The sequence below is a fragment of the Cyanistes caeruleus genome, chromosome 4, assembly GCF_971803275.1.
Source record: "Cyanistes caeruleus chromosome 4, bCyaCae1.hap1.1, whole genome shotgun sequence".
Lineage (NCBI taxonomy): Eukaryota > Metazoa > Chordata > Aves > Passeriformes > Paridae > Cyanistes > Cyanistes caeruleus.
In genome coordinates this window covers 39,003,375-39,022,512 of record NC_141704.1, presented here as the reverse complement: position 1 = coordinate 39,022,512, position 19,138 = coordinate 39,003,375, and the positions used below count along the sequence as shown (strand labels likewise).

The following is a 19,138-nucleotide window of genomic DNA, read 5'->3' as shown; positions in this document are numbered from 1 at the left end:
GTCCATGCTGCACTGTTTTATATTCATCTTTAGAATTCTACAGAAGTTTTCTAGTAAGCTTAATAAGGGAAGCCAAAAGTACATAGGAAAGCCCTTTCTTCTTTTAAATTGAAACCTTTTGTGCTTTTCTGCAATGGATTATTTTACTGTTTTCAAATAGCAGACCACACACTAATTTTCTTTCTCAAAAAAAACCCATCTCACATTGCATGGCCCAATGTAAAAACCACTGAAAATGAGTATCTGCTGCTTGTATATGTTACTTAAGTGTTTTGTAAGAAAACAGCCTGCATAAATACTTGACCTGTTGAATAATTTCAAGTAGTGAGTGGACAAGTTGTATCTGATATTTATGTACTTCTAAGAGCTTGCTTGTTTAGTAAGTGAGTCATTATTAAAAGTTATAGAAGAATTCAGCAATGAGGTGCAGTATGTTCTGTTGGTAATTATGTCATGAGTATAATTATCAAACTCAGTGAATGCACACATGCACTTTTCTCTTTATGAGAAGACAAACATCAGTATTTGTCCATACTTCATAACATTATCTGTTGGGCTCATTATTATTTTTTTTTTTTCAATTTTAGCCAATACTGTTGTCAGTAAAAAGACAAATTACTCAAATAATGCATGTCAATAACTGAACTTCTCAAGGAAAATACTTCATAATAATTACTGTACACCTGAGATGAAGAGAAGACAAAGAAACAAAGCTCTAAATCTGTCTTATAGTACTTTAATCAGATGAAAAGATGTCCCTATAAGCACCATGATCAAAAGCTCCTCTGTAGTCTTTATATTCCTAGCCTTCTTGGAAGCACTGGTAAAACTCACTATAAACTGAGTTGTATTCCTGCCAAAATTGTGTGCCAGCACATAAGAGATTCAGTTGGAAATGGTCAAAGTTGTACTGATTTGGCTTACCTTTGTTATAAAGTGCAGCGAATTCACAAAAGGAAAGAAGCCATCTTTTCCATCCATTTCAAAGAAAAGGCACGTTTAGTTTTTTTATATACCTTCATATATCTCAGTAGGATGACATGAAATCCTGTGGGAATAAATGGAAGAGATTTCACTAACTTCAAAGGATTTGGACTAAGTTTGTGGTTTGACACCATCAATATAAATGCCAAAAAAATTTCTGGCCATGAATAAAATGATGGAACAAAATGGATGTAGATTGAAAAGAAAAATTTGTAAGGTCCAGATACTCTCCCAGTTACTCAACCTAATTAGAAGCTTATTGTTGCATAGACACATTAATTTCTTCAATACTACTCAAGCTGTTTACAGTATTCCACAGCAACAAAGGCAGCAAAATCTCCTAATAAAATTAGCCCAGAGAAAAGAACCTGAATTTTTACTTTTATCAAATTCAGTTTCCATAAACACTGATATGAACAGCATATTGTTTTTAGGGATGCTGGCAGAACAGAATGGGAGGAATAATATTTTAGATGGACTGCCCTGTGACAATTTTACATAGGCAAATTTTGCACTATATGAATGAATGTGTAAACTTAAGACCATCAATTTTTGTTTAATAGCAGTTCTTTCAAGGATGGGAGAGTGCATTCAAAGCTCCTTTACTAGATCTTTCTTCCATCAAATTTCATTCAGCAGAAAAATTAAAATACATATTTGTCACTGAGGCAAATATCCTTTAGGGATATACAATTTTGGAGAATTGAATTTCCAAACAAAGTATCTTTTTGAATTCTAAATTTAACATTTTGTTTCCATTTCATCTAAGCATATTTACTAATAAAAAAAAAATCCAAAAACTAAGGAGGTATTTTCTGGCTGAAGCTAGCTGTAAAACCCAATCCACCTCAATCCCACTAAAATAACAACAAAAATAAAAATGCGGCCAAGGGTTGCGTTGTTACTGCTGCTTATTTCACACAACTGACTTGAAAGCACTTTATGCTAGACCTCCCAAGGACTAGATAGGATTTAAGAGACTTAGTGCTGCTTTCAAAATCTGGCTCAGAAGCACCGGCCCCTGCCACTGAGGCTTGGTTACAAATGTGCGAGGACGCGTACAGGGTCTGGAGGGGTTTTTGGGAGCCATAAGCTGGCTCTGTCAGAGCTTGTCCCTTGGCTGGGGCCAATGCTGTGCTGTGAAGAGGCACCACAGGGCTGGCAGCACTGCCAAGGCACAGGCAGTGCAGGCACAGGGAGCACAGCCACAGCCAGGCTGCTCCTGGCCACGTTTGCCAGCCTGGAGACATCACACTGAGTGGGGAGTGGACTAGGTGCCATTCCTGGGGGACTCGTGTAGGATTTATACCAGGACACACAGAAAGTCTTGCTTGGGACACTAGAGAAAAATTAATGTGCACGTGAGCAAGGCATAGCAAAAGAGCTCTCTGTATCCCATGTTAGTAGGTGCAAGTGCTAACAGATTTTATCTGCAATAGCTGAATTCAAGCATGATCTTCCAGCCTATTACCAACCCATCTACCTATAGATCTAACCTTTACCAAAGACCTCTATGTTCTGTATGCTCTACGTTTTCCATTCTTATTCAGCCAGTGTTCCACCCACTCCATCTCCTTTGAGCAGTTCCCACAAATAAATGCCTGTGACTGCTGAGGAAAAGTCTAATATCTCTTAAATGGAGCTAGGTACTGCTGCAGGGTGTGCTGCAGAAACCTGCATCACAGTGAAAAAAAATGCATGTGTGCTTATTCTGCTTCCTTTAAGGGGCAATCAGCCTTGCCTGTGACCATTTGCTGTGTCTTCCTGCAGCAGCCCTGTCCACGGGGTGTGTGCTGGGATATCTTCCACCCCGAGCACATTCTGCTTCTTGCCACCTCAGTCTCATTGTGCTTCAGATTTCCTCTTAATATCTTCAGCACATTCTTGCTACTGAATGTTTCTCTAAGTTTGTGGTGTAGGCAATAAAGACCATCATAGAATTGTCTTATCTTCAGAGCTTTCATTCTTCTCTGGTTCTGTGGTGTAGCCTCCCAATTGCTGTTATTTCTTCTAAATTAAAATGAGTCTCCAAAAAATCTTTTTCCAAGATTTATATCTCAAGTTACAAACCAAGATCTGAAATTACAGATTTCTGTAATAGATTACAGATGTTTTGGAAATGCATTTTATTTGTTTTTTCATACACAGCTGACACTATGCAAAACACCATTTTTAATGGGGTGTTTGATTTTCATGAACTCATTAACATAAGCAGAAGATTTTCCTGGCCAAGCATCTTTTTCAGGAAAAAAAAAACAAAAAACCTTCAGTTTTTTATTCCTTTGCTTTCTCTCACCATCCTCATTTCTTCCCAATTTCTACTCCTCCTGCTTCTATACCTGCTTGTATTTACTGATCTTTCTTAACAACTTCCAGCTGGTTGTGTGCCTTGCTCTCAGGCAGGATTTACGAGATATTTAAGTTAGAATCAATACTCAACATGACTCTACAGTATCAAAATGGATTTGAGCAGAAAAATAATAAAAATTCTTGTCCCACTCATCAGCCCTAGAAACAATGATCTTTCCCAACTGCTGGTCTAAATCACTCTTCTCATCTCACATGAGGCCTATGCTGGCAAATTTCTTTTTTTAAATATTCTTACATGAGTTTTCTGGAGATCTGGTGCTTTCCTAGCCGTGGCAATGCTGAGCAGCTCTGAGCTAAGGACTGCTGTGACTCTGAGCACCTTCACCCAAAGGATGCAGTCCAGTAGCCAGTTTCAGAGAATGTCCAAACAGATCCTATGCTAAGTCACAATTTTTCTAGGATTGTGCTAAATTAAAAACAAATTAAAATAAAACAAAAGCTACCCTAACTTTCCCTGTATTTACCAAATTGCTCTTCCTTTTCTGTGTCATGCAACATCTGTCTCTTTTTGTAGAACAGTGACAATATGGATTTTCCTTTGATTCCTCCTGGTCATTTGAAACAAAAGTGATGTTTATGTATTTTTTCACTCAGAGACTAGACTGATGCTGTGACTGAGAGAAAAGTTTAAACTACTTTTGGTTTGCTATTTATGGTATTGTTTCATCCTCTCACCACTTTAGTGGTTTATTATTCTTTTTTTTCCTCACAAGACAGGATTTAATCTCTGATGGTCTGTTTTACCAGAATGTTTCTGTGTAAAAGATGAATGCAAAAAACATATTTTATATAACCCTCTTAATACATCTTTCATTATTTAAAAAGCTAGAACTTTTGTTTTTATTCCAGTTAATATAGAGATGCCTCCTTTTTTTTTAGTTTTTAGATGTAAATAAATCAAATGGAAAAAGTAGCAATTTGCTTATTCAACTGTTAAAAATGCCTGTAACTAAAAGGTTAAAACACAAAGTAATTTTGTGACTTTCACAATAATTCAAAACAGTAGGGAAAAAAATACCTAAATGCCTGCTGAAACATTTAATATATATAAGATATTCATGTATGTATGATTGTTTATATATATGTATATATATATGCATGTGTATGCTTAAACATCCTGTGTATGTGCATATGTAAATGTGTGTACATAAACTCTCATGCTGGGTAAGCATATTTTGGGAAAATTTGGAATTGTTTTACAAACATGAACTGCAGTTCATATATACAAACCCAGCACACGAGATTCATGTTTTATCTGATTTTATCAGATTCTGAGATGCATGTTTTTGTCTTAGATGGAATTTTCTAGTATTTTCTTGTCTTCAAAACACAGGCTCCTATTCTTGTTACCCACACTTGAATTCAGCCCAACTCTGGGAAAAAAAAAGATTGAAATAAAAGTATTTTCTGCTTAATTTTAAATAAGATTTTTGCAGCCATTTTTAGGGTACACACTCATGCACACATAATGCAAGGGGGTTTTTATTTGTGTTTTTATTTTAATATAGTAATGTAAATGCTCAGAAATATTATATACATATATATATATATAAATATAACCATAAATATATAGAAAAAAATATGTTTCTCCATTACAAGCAGTTGAATTTTCTTCATGAAGAACAGTTTGGAAATATTACTCAGCTGCATTTGAAATGTATTGATTAAATTATGTATTGTCAACACATTCTGAGGAATATATGCAAGTTACCAAATGCTTGTTTAGTTACTAGAAAACCTCATTAGCAGAGGAATAAAATAGCTCACAAGCAAATCTCATTATTTGTCTGTCTCCTTCTGCCATGCCAGTAACATTTAGATTTCCAAATGACATGTTCTGATGTGAGGCACACAGCAGGTGTGTGTGTGATGGGATGACTTCTGTTGGATGTTGATTACTCTCTCTGTCATGTGAAAAGCTTCCCATTCCCACAGCTTTATGCAATATATCAATGGTAATGGATTCATAATCATTATCAAGCTTGATAGAGGCTTGACTACTGTGACAGATGTCTTCTCAATTTTCCTGTTGCATATGTTCTTTTCCCTCTGGAACAATGCTTACATAAAATTTCAGTATTAATGTATCCCTCTTATGTTGTTCTGTATCAGTCATTGACTGCAGTGATCAATCTTTTAATTCAGATGAATAGGTAATTACAACCAAATGCCAAACACATCAGCAGAAATTCAGCAACTGTCGAGCAAACCATAGTGACCAGAATTATTTGTCTGTGCTAAAGATAGCACAGGGATGTTATTGCATGTTTATGCACCTGAATAGTGTTTCTACTGGCAACAATAATATTTACAGGGTATACTTTGGTTGAGCAAAAGACAGTAAGTAAATCTATTCTTTCTCCTGCTTATCATGAGGTTAATGCAAACAAGTGTGCAGTAGTGCTGACCAGCTGCTGTCCTTCATTTACCACAGTAGATATAAAAGACACAGTATATATAATTCAACAGAAGAGCTCAGTGGTCCTCTAAGTCTTTCAGGGAAAAAGAAAAGAAAGAAACTTCCTTTTTTTTTTTTTTTACAACAAAAAAACTTTTCTTCCATGAAGCATTTATTTTCAGATATTCTCCATGTTGATTATTTGATGATGGATTTCCGGAAGACTGCTGTGATAAAAACACAGATGTAGTGTACTTAAAGAAGCTTCTTTAAATTCCTGTGCTTGACATTTTCGCCCTTCCTTTACTTTGGACTCTGTGGTGCAGCCAGATAGATTCTAGAGTGCTTCCTCAGGAGTTCAGATCACCCATTTCAGCTTACAGTGCCCATTCACACGCACACCAATTTGAGTGGGTGCTCTGCAAAAATCTCATACACTTTCCCCCAGATTATTCACCACTTGCTCAGCTGTAATCTAAGACTCTATTTACTGTAGCAAACCATCCACCTCTGCTGAGAAACTGCTGTGACCTGTGAGGAGTCTTGTCTTTTCTGCTATTCCTGCTCTCTTGGAGCATGCTACAGAAAACTTCTCCAGATTGGGACAAAAGAGGGCTTTTTGTTAACATCAGTGTATTTTAGACTAAGAAAAATAATGTCGGGGGAAGCCAGTGGGTTCAGCTTTTGTGATAAACACTGTTGTGTTGTTTCAAGAATGTAGGAATTACCTGCAAATAGCTGTCTTTCTATGTGAGCTCATGTGCTTCTGCCATTTTCATGCAATAATGGAATCAAGGAATAGTAGGTTCCCAAGAGGGATCTGCTGCATTCCTCTATTAGAAGACAGAATCATAGTCTGACATACAGTGATCTAACAAGTTAAAAATTTCTACTGGTGGCATATCCAGGGCCTCCTTGGTCATCACTTCCATTATTTCATATTTTCCATATCAGGTTTTCTAGCATCTAACTAACATTTCCTATTGCAATTTGAACCCATCCTTTCCTATTTTTTACCAGTCCTGTACACAGACAAATGATTATTCTTGATTTCTTGGTAAAAAATATTCACATGCTTAGTCTGGTCTTTCCCCCTATTCCCTGACTTGCTCCAGCCTTCTCTTCTCTAAGCTGCAAAGAAGCAATTATTATCTGTGAAGTAATAAAAGCAATGAATGCTTTTATTATGAAATCTGATTTCTAAGTTTTTCTATAGAATACTTATTTCCTCTTATGTCCTTGAATATTTCCATACATAACTGATCTCCAGATTCGCATGCACAGGTTTGCACCTTCCTTATATTTAATTGCTTCAAGACTGAGTTCCTGTCTTGCTCTGGAGCGTGCATTTAAAACTGACTTCAAATATTTGGTTGACTGATTGTTCCAGGATCTTGCCTGGGAAATGAAATCAAGCTGATTAGTCTTTCATTTCTTGACTCCTGTTAAAACTTATATGGTATATTTGTCCTTACTAATCTTTCAGCATCTCATCATTCACCAACATTTTTCAAGGACAGTAGCTTTGTGTTTTCGTCAGACAGTGCTTCAAATATCCAAATATGAAATTGATCTGGTCCAACTAATTTGAAAACTAAATTAGAAGTGGACTCAATATTCTTTTACCTTATTCCTCCTTTCATTTCCCTGTATCTGTCTAATTTAAGCATCACTTCATTGAATTTTTGCAAGGGATATTTATACAATAGTGTACAGAAGCCTCTATTCTTTCTTTCTAGATCATATGTACAAACCAGGATACATGCCAGGAGAATTCCCAAAGCAGTCAGGGAGTTCTCTAGTGAATATAAAGAGCTCCAGGGCTAGGCAGTCCTGGTAAAGAGGTACATGTGGTTTACAGGCTGACTATTATTGATTCTAGGTGCCTGGACTCAAGTTCAGGCAAGATTTAAGCAGATCTAATCCCTATCCTGGCTTTCTTCAGAAGGACAAATTTCATTAAAAATAAAATGAAAAAAGAAGAAATTGAAAATTCTGCCAATGATCTACAAATAGGCATCTCCTTTTTAGAAATTGTAGCAATTTCAGGGTCTGACTAGATAGAGTGAAAAATTACAGCAACTCCACATATTGAATGAGTTCAGTCCTTTTACTGCTGGTAAGTGTTTTAATAGCATTAATTAAAATATGCTGATATTTCCATATGAGTTCAAAACTGGAGAGGTTTAAACACTCAGAGAGGCTGAGCTTAGAAGTGATCATGGCCCTGAGGATTTTCAGGTAAGGTGAAACAGGTGAGGCTTGCTGTCAACAAATGCTAAGTCTCGCAGGCAATGCAGGGAATTAAACAATGTACAAAAGGAGAACATAGAAAAATGACAATGAAGCAGTGAAATAAAATTTGTTTTCTACTTTGCAGCTTTCCTAAGGTTGTTTTTTCAGACCATGTGGAGCTGTGACAAGAGAGGGCTAACCACTTTTTATTTTCCATTTGTTTGGAGGAGATCAGACTGTCAAAGTATTGGGGGAAAGTAAATTTCATCCTGGACTTGGACATAGCTTCAAACAGGGAAATGGAGATTTGGGCATGGGTTTCAGTTCACAGAAACCCAACCAATGCTCAGAGAAACTGCTGGAGAACAGAAGCAGCAGCAGGGGCCAAGGTGCAACACCCATGTGAGGCAGAGGTCTGCCGGGGGAGTGAGTGTCTGGCCCTAGAAGCTGGACCTTATCCTGGTGCTCACTGCGTGGTCACAGCCTTCCTGGAGCCACAGGAAGAACACAGTCTGCTGTCACCTTAACCTGCTCACCCCTCTTCTTGAGTTACCTTCAGCAAAGCTTGAGAATGGAGCTAGGAAATACTTGTGGGAACTTTTCATATCTAGCCGATGGAAAGACTTGATTTACCAAGTATAATAAAAACAGTAATAAAAAATAAGCTCAAGTCAAGATCAAAACCTCTGTAGTAGCTACTGTTAAAAGCACAATGGGTCAAATTCAATGTAGAAGCAACCCTAAAAGCTGGCCTGGTGTGGAAACCTTTAACAAGTAAGCTGGGATTTGTAAAGTGCCATGGGGCCAAAACCAGCAGTTCAGGAAGCAGCAAAACAAGAGAGTCTAAGGCTGAACCTCCTGAACATGCAAAACAGAGCTGATGGACAGCCCAGACTGGACTCCTGGACTACCAGAGATGGATCTGTCATTTAAGGGAGAGGCAATTTATTTTTAAAGTTAATTCAAATTTTTAACACACTACACAGAGGCTGCAAGGAGACTTTTCTTCCCTGTAACAAGAACCCATCCCGAAAGGGACTGTGCCTCGGTATACCCCTCCCACGCCCCCTCAAAATGCCAAAGTCGTTCTTTACAAGAGGAGGGTTGGTGGCATCCCCCCCAGCAGTGACAAGCTGCCCATTCAAGCACAGATGATTTTGTTTGATTTATGCTGATTTCTGGAAAGGAGGTTTGCATTTGCACCACCTGTCTGAATCTGTGCATGTGCATACGAACAAGGTACAGGTTGTGACAATATTTTCACTTAATGAAATGATGAACCAGATTCTTAATTAAAAATAAACTGAAAAAAATAAGTTAAATTCAATTAATTATTCCTCTCATTCATAAAAGGATCTTGTCATTTATTAATATAATCAGACTTTAGTTCCTGTTTGACTGTAAGAGGGTGTGTGCTAGTAATTTTAGATTTTATTTTATCTCTCCATGTTTCACAATCAGTAATTCATGCTTCATTAAGTAACCACTGGCATATTCAAAAGAAGTCTGGTAAAACAGACCAGACTTTAATGTTTGAATTAAAAAGCTATCTTGTTTTGTTATTTAATCTAAAATAAGACTGAAAAAATTATTGAGCATAATTGTCAAGTCGTCACAGTTTTGCCTGCTGTCAGCCATAAAAAATAATCAGTGAACTTTTCTACAATACATTTAAATTAAACTTTAATAGAACACTTGTTTAGAATTGGGGAAAATCTAGTGTGTTAATCTAATCTAATTTCAATCTAATGGTTAAGATACTGCCATACATATTGGAAATATACTTCCCTGAAGTCCCATCTCTGTTAATTGAGAATGCACTTCTGGGCACAGGTTGCTTCTTTGTTTCTGATTAACAGGCTCAATAGCTGTCTGTAGTTAACAAACCAATACCAAATGACCCTTTAAAAAGCAAGGAAAGAGCTAAGATGCTATGCCATAATTCCATTAGTTTCAACAAGCTCATGACTAATTTTTTTTTTTTGGTACCATTTTAAGATATAGTCTAAGATACAGTAGATTTGTTAGCACAAGCCATTTAGGTATTTAAAAAAAAAAAAAAAAAAGAACATATATTTTGTGGTTATTATGCTCTGTTTTGCAGTGCTTGAAAATTGAGGTTCTGGCTTTAGGTTGGAATTTGGCGTACTGCATTTAGTGCCTAAGGGTATAGTTCCATACTGCAATATCTCTGCTGGCAAAGCTGGTTTGAGAGGTTCCCATCCTGAGGGTTAGGTTCCCACCACCACCACCCTCCTGAGTCTTCCTCCTTCTCAGTCTTGTTGATTAAGTTATTTGTGAAGCCATGTCACAAAATATCAAGCAGCTGCACATCCCTGCAGAGACCTGATCATGCCCAGCTGAAGGGATGAGTGAGTTTGGGAGGGTAAGGGATTAAGGGAATGTTTTTTAGGGAATGTGGGACCTTCTTTAACCAGGACTGACCCTGGTGAGAGTGGTAGGGGACACGGCACAAGTGAGAATCACATGCTGAAGAGGGTGAGGGGGAGGAAATTAATGTATGATTTTGGAGTAAGGAATGCAAAATTTTATTTTGTTTTTCTCTCAGAGCATTTTTTTTGAGAGTTCAGTTCCCTGATGATTCTCAGCAAAGCAGGAGTGGTAATGGCTTGGATGAGCAAACAGAGCACAGTGATTTGCAGGGAGGAATCCCATAAGCAAATAGTGCTTGTGTCTTGTTTTTGTGTGGGGGAGAGGGCTGGGTCTAGCTAGTACAAATCTTTTGAGAGATTGCCTCGTTGACACAAGCTGTAAAAGTGGTTTTCTAACACAATAGGTGGGTGTTGGTATTCTTACGGTGCTTAATCACAGTTTACATGACAGTTTATTGCACTTGGAACTATTATGTCAGATCCATAATTTAAATCCATATTTAATTTAATCCAAATTAGATCCATATGCTTAGAATTATTAAATTAACATTTCATTAAGGCAAGGGATAAGGCGTGAGAGGGTTTTTATTCTTATTTATTTGTCATTTCAAAATTTAATTATGTAAAAAAATACCTGAAGCACTAATAAAATAAAAGCAAACACAGAAGTGCCCCCAAGCAACCCTAGGCATATCCATTAAATGTTTCAAACTACCCTTAAACTTTACACCTTTATTCCTCAAACATCTGACCATGGCAAAAGTAAAAGGAATTAAGCTCTGCCCTCATCTATCCACACACCCAGCCCTTAGAAGAAAACAAATCTACCAAAAATTCATTGTCATATTCACCTTGGTTGTACTGAAAACTTTCAGCAGAGAGGTGATAAATTCTATAGGATGAGCAGTGCACGTGACGGCACGCTGACCACATCTTCGGGATATGTCTCATACAACAGAATCTTGCAGGCAGCTGGAAATATCAGCCTTGTGCTAACTCTCAGAAAATGCTGATGAACCTGGGAAGCTCTGAAACAAGATGATCCTTATGTCCCACAACTCAACAAGCCAGTTCTGCTCAGCAAACTACTTAAGCACACACTTACCTTTATACATATTTAATATTTACATATATAAAATATACATATTTAACATATGCATGTATATTATAACCTGCATATACACACAGACAGATATACAGATATGTAGATATATAGATATAAAAGAATTTTTGACTTTTCAAGTCATGGGGATTTCTATTCTAACTTCACTGAATCAAGACCTGAGAGATGATGGAGAAGAAGCTGAGCCAGACAGACTTGAATGTTGAATCTCCCAGGGTCAAATCTTGTAACCAAAATTCTTTAAATAATTTTGGCACCAATTTATATGGATTATTCCCCTAGTGCACCAAATTTTACTATGACTGCTCACAGATTGGAGTTCTTGGCCTTCTTTCAAAAACCCTCTGACTTGCATTGCAGTTTGATGTTGTCTTGTATTAATACATTCAACAACATCTTTAAGCTATTTAAATCCAGATTATTTTTTTCCTGATCCTTAATTATATCCTTTCAAAACAAATTTCCATCTGGTCTTTAAAGTTTCCATCATCTTATCTTGAGAAAAAGACACAAAATGCACTCTATTTCCTTGATAACTAAATAAAATGAAATATAACTCCACTTTACAAAATATATCCTTTTCCCAGTTTTAGAGGAGCCTCATTTCTTCCATTATTGACAAATAGAAAGGCAAGGCATTTGTGATATTTGTGAGACTCCCATTTTCACAAAAGATGAACAAGGTTTTTTCTCACACTGCTAGATTTAGACACATAGCCCTTTTTTTTACTGGAACTGAATCCAAAATGAAACACTGTCTAAATATGGTCAGCTGAATGTGACAACATTTTTCTTAGTTATTACCATGCACGTTTCTATCTTGCCTTTTGAAAATATATCTCTAAAAAATAGATTTAACTTGTAAGAAAAATACAAATCTGGAAGATAATAATTTTTTCACACTATGAACACCAAATTACTTCTTTTATGATTCCTAAAGTCCCCCTACAAAGTAGTAAAGTTCTGACAGGATACTTATTTATTCATGTAAGTTGAAGCAATGAGATTTAGGTCTTCCAGTGACAAGAGAGAGATAATATTGCCTTCTACCTTACATTAAAAATACCTCAAAAGATACACTTGTTCTTCAGCATTTTCCATTTAATTTTCTTTAATGAAATTGAAACCACAGAACCACAAAATCACATAAAGGGTGTGGGTTGAAAGGGATCTTAAGAGATCGTGTAGTTCCACCTCCTCCTGTAATAAGCAGGGATGTCTTCAACTAGATCAGATTGCTCAGAGTCCCATCCAAACTGGCAGTGAATGTTTGCAAGGATGGGGCATTTGCCACCTCTCTCTCCACTGTCTCACCTCCTTCACTGTAAAAAAATTTATTCCTTTTATCTACTCTGAATTTACTTTCTTTCAGTTTGAAGCCTTGTCCCCTTGTCCTGTCACTACATGTCCTTGGAAAATGTCCCTCTCCACTTCTCTTATAGGTCCCTGGAATGTACTAGAAGGTGTTACACGCTCTCTCTGGAGCCTTTTTGTTTTCCAGGCTGAACAGCCCCTACTGTCTCAGCTTGTCTAGAATCTAGAAGATTTGTTCCATCCTCTGATCATCTTTGTGGCCCTCCTCCACTCCAATAGGTCTTGCTCGCACTCAGGGCCCCAGAGCTTGATGGAACCCTCCAGGTGGGGATGGCAGCAGAGTAGAGAAGAGAAGCAGAATCACCTCCCTTAACCTGCTACCCACTCTGTTTTTATTATAAAATAATATCCTACGTGATATGGTTCTAAAAAAACCTGTTGGAGCTAAAGAGGGAGTAACCAATGAGGAAGTGCTTAAGGATGAGGGCAAATCCACATGCAGAAATGCTTAGGGGCAAACTTAGATGCTGCATCATAATTCAGTTCAGTCTCAGATTTCATGAGCTTTAAGTGAACATTATACTGACTTCATGAGTTTGCTTTCACTATTGGAATGACCATGGTGGGGAAAATACTCAGGATCTCTGCACTTGCTGTCTGCTTTAGACTGACACAGTATGGATTAACAGAGGGCACAGCACTATGGTACTGAGAAACATCAGTTTCCTCACTTATTTCAGTGAGGTCTTAATTCAGCTGCACACTGATAATAATCAAGGATAAACATTTCCAGCTGTTGTTACCTAGAGGGCATGGCATCGATCTGCACAGTGGGTGAAGTCTTATTTTGCTGCCAAGTAGGGAATGTTTTGGAAAGGTGCCCATCTATTGTTCTCCTTACAGGAGACAAGTCTGGAAAGTGTAGGGCCCAGGGACAGAAAGATTCAGGGTTTGCAGTGTACTGTCACTGATGTCTTATTTAGTAAGTCTGTAAGAATTCATATTTCCATGGTAAGAGTGAAAAACAGTAGTTCTCATGTTTCCCAAACTTTTAATACAAAATTTGAAAGGCAAAGAAACTCCAGAAAAAGAGCTATCTAATCTTAAAGAACCTGAAAAGAATAATTAGTATTTTCCAACTATCTACTGTGCTTGTCAGGCACATTATTCTATCTGAAGCACAGATTACAGCATTTAAATAATAGCTTTTCCAATTCCAAAGATACATGTAGACTATGTTATATATGTGGCGGAAATCCAGACAAATCTCATGTGGATCTACTATGACCAATCATGAAACTGCATTTCCTGCCGGAAAAGTCAATCCATGCGTCAAGTCATTTATTTACTCTTGAATAGATTTTTTTTTTGATTTTTTTTTTTTTTTTTTGTTCCATGCTGAGCTATAGGAAATTACTGTAAACAAAACCTCCATACCTCTGTTTGGCCAGTGTTCAAATCAAAGTTATATCTGAAAGCACAGCAGATGCAATTCCACTAAAGCTCACCCTGTTACAAGGCTCTAAATCAGCAGGTATAGTGGCTAGCTCACAAGTTAGGGAGGTACAGGTCAATAAATTTATAGCTCAGGGTGAAATAGAAAGTATTTTGTAATAGTCTTTGAAAAATTACAGAATGTGATGCATAATTAAAAGCAGAAAGTACACATGGATAGATCTTCATCATACGTAAACAAGCATTTTCCGGAGGAGTTGTACTGCATTCCCAAGGTTTCTGGCTCTCATTTTCTTTTTAAGTAGAACTGTCAAGTGAATCCTTCCTCAAACATTCTCAAGTACTCAAAAAACTATCTGATTTTGTGATGGCCATCTTCATAAAAATTTCTTTCACTTCAAAATTTACAAAAACTTGATGATGAGTATGGCACAGACTATGGCGGTAGTGCCATGCAGTGCCAGTATGCCATTATTGTTTAATAAAGAAGGGGAGTATGGATACTTAATGTAAATCATCTTGTGAATGCAAGGAATAGTGAGGTGATAAAGGTTGTTGATGGCAAAGTTATTCAGAATAATCAGATCTACAGCGAGCTGTGAAGAGCTGCAGAAAGCTTTCACATTACTGGAGAGACAGGGTGATAAAATTGCAAATGAAATTCTATGTTGATAAAAGCCAAGTGCTGAGGAAAAAATAACCCTAACTTTACATTTTCTAGTGGTACTCTACCTCTACTTCACTGATACCAGCTGTCATTTTTTAGATGATTATCTAATTGATACATATTTAACTAAATTCTGAGCAATTGGTCTGTGCTTGTCTTTAGCTTTTAAAGCTGAGGTTTTTCTTTCAGATCTAAATATTCAAGGTGCCCAAGAGCTTGGGGATTTTTTCAAACTACACCAGTTGTCTAATGAAAGATATTAGTTCTGCCTAGAGATCTCATCCCACTTAACTGCATATGCATAATAAATTCTTCTCATTGTATCCCTTGAAGACATCCTTGTTTTGTCTAGACCCAGTCAAGAGACACTAATGAAATTCGTATATTAATGGTATGTACATGTTTGCATAAAATATGGCTGTGAATATGCATATTTTTGTAAAATATCAGATCTGTTGTACTGGAAATATTCACACACAGATTTGTGAAGTGGGTTCCCAGCTGAAAAGCACATTTTATTCTCCATGAGTTCAGGATGTAGGTGTTCTGCTGAGAGGAGGAGAAACTCTGGAGGGTCAGGGCAGGTTAATAGTGCAACAAAAGACAGAACAAACTGTTTTTTGAATAAAGCACAGATATTGGTGCTTCCACAGGACACAAATTCACAACATGTTGTTTCAGAATGTCCCAAGAATAAGAATGCACCGTCCATGCCGGCTGCATAAGCCACTTGAAGGGCTGGCAATAAAGGAAGTACCTGTGAAAAAAAAGCCTACTGGGTGCCAAAAATGCTCTCCAGCCTCCAGTGATAATAGTGGGAAATATAATCAAACCAAAATACTCCAGGAGAAGGTTCTGACAGCTCTAAATTTTATTTTATTTCATTCATGAAAGCGGTGTTAATGTAATTGTGAAGAGTTCTCTTATAGTGCCAGTTCAGCACTCAACAGCAGTCAGAAAGGCAAATAAAATTTGATTAACTATTAAGAAAGGAGCAAAGGACAGGACAGAAAGCATTGTCAAACCACTGTGTAAATATGCAAAGTTCCCATAGCTTGAAAACTACCCACAGTTCTGCTTATGTCATTTTTGATGGCACTATTCAAGTGCATGGAAGGTTGTCCATCATGATGAGGTCTGTGGAGCAGCTACCATTTGAGGAGAAACGAGAACTTACTGCAGAAAGGTTTGAGGGAGATAAGGGTGCACCATAGACAAACCCATGGAGGAGAGATCAAACACAGGAGTCTGGATGCAGCCCCCAGTGTGAGAGCTCCCATAACCACTAATTGCTGGAAGCAATCATCTTGGTTCACTTCTCTCCCAAGCAGATGCAGCAGATGAGCTCTAGAAATGAGCTCCAAGGCCCAGACTGTGCTCTGACAAAAGCTGCACATCGTGCTCGGCATGCTGAGTTTTTCCCATGCCACTACATTCAGATGCAGAGGAGAGTGTCAGGTTTGCTCTCATTCGCTTAAGTTTGAAAAATCTGAACTTAGAGTACCAGAAAGTATATTTGCATCTATTCCCAGGATGCTCCAAGAAAGCGAGGTCTAAGCCAGAGAGCTGTTTGTCCAAGATTGTCTGCCTTTAGTGCAGCACTCTGGTTAGGCAAGTCCCACTGTGGGTGGGTTTAGGATAAATTTTGTTCCTCCTGGGTTTTCTAACTAAAAAAGACTTTCTCATGTCCCTAGGACAAAGTTTTGGTGCCTTGGTGGGAGATCTTACCACTGAAGATTAATTTCTGCACGAGTGCATGAATGAAAACAAGGAGATGAGCCCTAGAAACAGACCTATCCAGTGGCAATAACCACTGCCCTACGAGTGTCCCAAGAATGAAGGGCACTTCTCTTATTCCTAGGAAACCAGCCTTGTTAGCTAACCAGAAGAAACACCACTTAGCAGTCTATTTGAAGTATTGTATGTTCCTGAGAATAAACTATGTTTCTTCCTCACGTTACCTCCAACAAAGTTCTAGTATTCTCTACAATCGCTATTAAAGTATGCTCTTTGTTCTTCCCAAAAGACTGTGCTGGTGGGGAGAATGATTTATATCTGCACTTCCTCTTGCTGTGTGGTCTAAAATAGTCCTATTATGCATCATTACAGATAGATCCTGATGCAGAGAAATAATAGATTATCACCTGCCCCCCCAAAAAAAGAAAAAATACACATTGTCTCAGAAATATTGACACTGAATTTTATAGCTGGGTAATAGAGATGAGCCACATGTAAGAGTAAGAATTTTCACAAGTGCCCGAGCTCTCTGGTTTACACTGTCCTGCTGAAGGTGTTTAAAATGAAACACAGGAAAAAACAAAAAAAAAAAAACAAAAACCCAAAAACAAAAACAAAAAACCAAAAAAAACCCACAAAAAACACAAAAAAAAACCCCAGCAATAATTAAAGTCTCTAAATGCTGGAAGTTTATTGGTCAAACACCATAAAGAGTTCATTCATAAGATTCCTGGCACTCAGAAAACAGTAAAACTGTAGTCTAAGTCAAACTATAGTCTGAAAAAATACTTTACATTTTACACATTGCTTGTTACATTTTTCCCAGGATATTTGTGTTTTTCTCTTCACTCTCTTAAGGGGAAAGGAAGGTGAGCCATTCAAGTTTTATGATATAGGTATGCTAGAAGCACAGATACAGGACTAACTTGCTCCCACTCATGTTGCTGCTGCAATCTGGCCTAAACAAGGTTCAGACTGTGAATCCAAGCAAAGGCTTAGTTTTGCTTTGTCTGCACCAGGACATTGAGACTATAATGTATTTAACTTTCCTAAGTTTACTGTTCTTTTTTCTTTCTCTTCTAAGATAGTATTACAATGAACTAAAGCCCAGTCCTTTAAATTAGAAAACAGAACAGTTTAAAGAGTATAAAAGGCTTAGTCTGCGCTAAGGTACTTAGAAAGTTCACATTTGCCTGTGCTTAGTCTCTCACACACACATGCACGTATCTTCAAGGACTCAGGAGGAAAATAAAATATTTTCAATTGTATTACCAGACAGCAGGAACGATCTCATGTCTTTCAGACAGAGGTAAGCTCCATGGCAGGACTGTGACTGAATGGGAGACAGCTGCCCTTTGTTATGTCTACATAGACTTGCCTTCCAGCAAGACTGAAGCCTGCCTTGGCACACAACCAGCCATGTCAGGGCTGCACCCAGCTTTGCTCTTTTCCTGTTGTGCCGCTCAGCTGCTGGGCAATTCCTGCCCTTGGCAGGGCAGCTCTGGCTGAGGGGGATGTGAGCCACCAGAGCAGCCTGGCACAGGTGCTGCTGGCCTGCCACCAACAGCACAGCCCCAGAGGTGACCAAGCGGCCTCTGAGCCAGCCTGCCCCAAACCCCCTGGCAGAGGCCAAGGCAGGTGGACACAGCTCTGGACTGGGAGCTGTGCACTGCCTGTGTGGAGAAAATGGTCAGTGTTTCACACGAGCTGCTCTGGGGATGCAACAACTCAAGAGTGCGTGGTTTACCAACACTTTCATTTTTGACACAGGCCTCGTGAAAAGTTCCTGCAGAGCTCCGTGTGAGCTAAGCCATTCTGCCTTCTGCCCAGGACTCTTCCAAAGCCAGATTCCCCACAGATTTTGTAATAGCTTCTCCTTTTGCATCTCCACCTTTATTGATGTAGCCAGAACACAACAATCTCCTTTTCCATATCAAAATTGCTGAGTTTTGTAATTGTGTACTGCAACTACCCCTCCCCAAATATGCTTCAAGACACATTGTGAGTTTTGAAAACTTCTATTCAAACGTCTGTAAAGAAGTAATGTTTAGAAAGGAAAACTCTCCAAAACAAATTGCTTTGGGGGAGGCTAAATAAAATACCCACGGAGGTTCATGGGAACAAGTACTGTGGAGTTCAACAGGCTCTGAGTCATGGGGCAGAGGCCACTGGTACATGAATGAATAAAGGAGGAGGTGATGAAATCCATCGACTACATCTTTCTAGAGCAGGCTGAGGTTTGCTTTCCCATGTGTCAGCCAGCTGAAATACCAGGGAAGAGCCCTTAGGTTCTGCTCATACCCTGCATTTCTGGAGACACCACCCTCAGTTGTTATTAAATATTCAGTTCCATGGAAAAGGGTTTTAACTGCAAGAACCTGATTAAGAGTCAGATTGTGACATTTAGCTTCAGGCTTAAAATTGTGACTGGTCTTCTCTGAGCTGCTCCAGACAGACCATGC

General features: G+C 38.1%; 1 protein-coding gene across 1 annotated transcript in view; it reads right to left on the bottom strand.

Annotated features, from left to right (window-relative positions):
- The window catches only part of LOC147653588 (uncharacterized), a 130,039-nt gene that overhangs the window by 43,668 nt on the left and 67,233 nt on the right, over nt 1-19,138 (bottom strand). The window contains exon 4 of the mRNA XM_086887772.1: nt 925-1,048. Within this exon, the coding sequence (XP_086743898.1) occupies nt 1,009-1,048 (40 nt within the window). The 3' untranslated portion in view covers nt 925-1,008. The remainder of the gene's footprint in view (nt 1-924; nt 1,049-19,138) is intronic.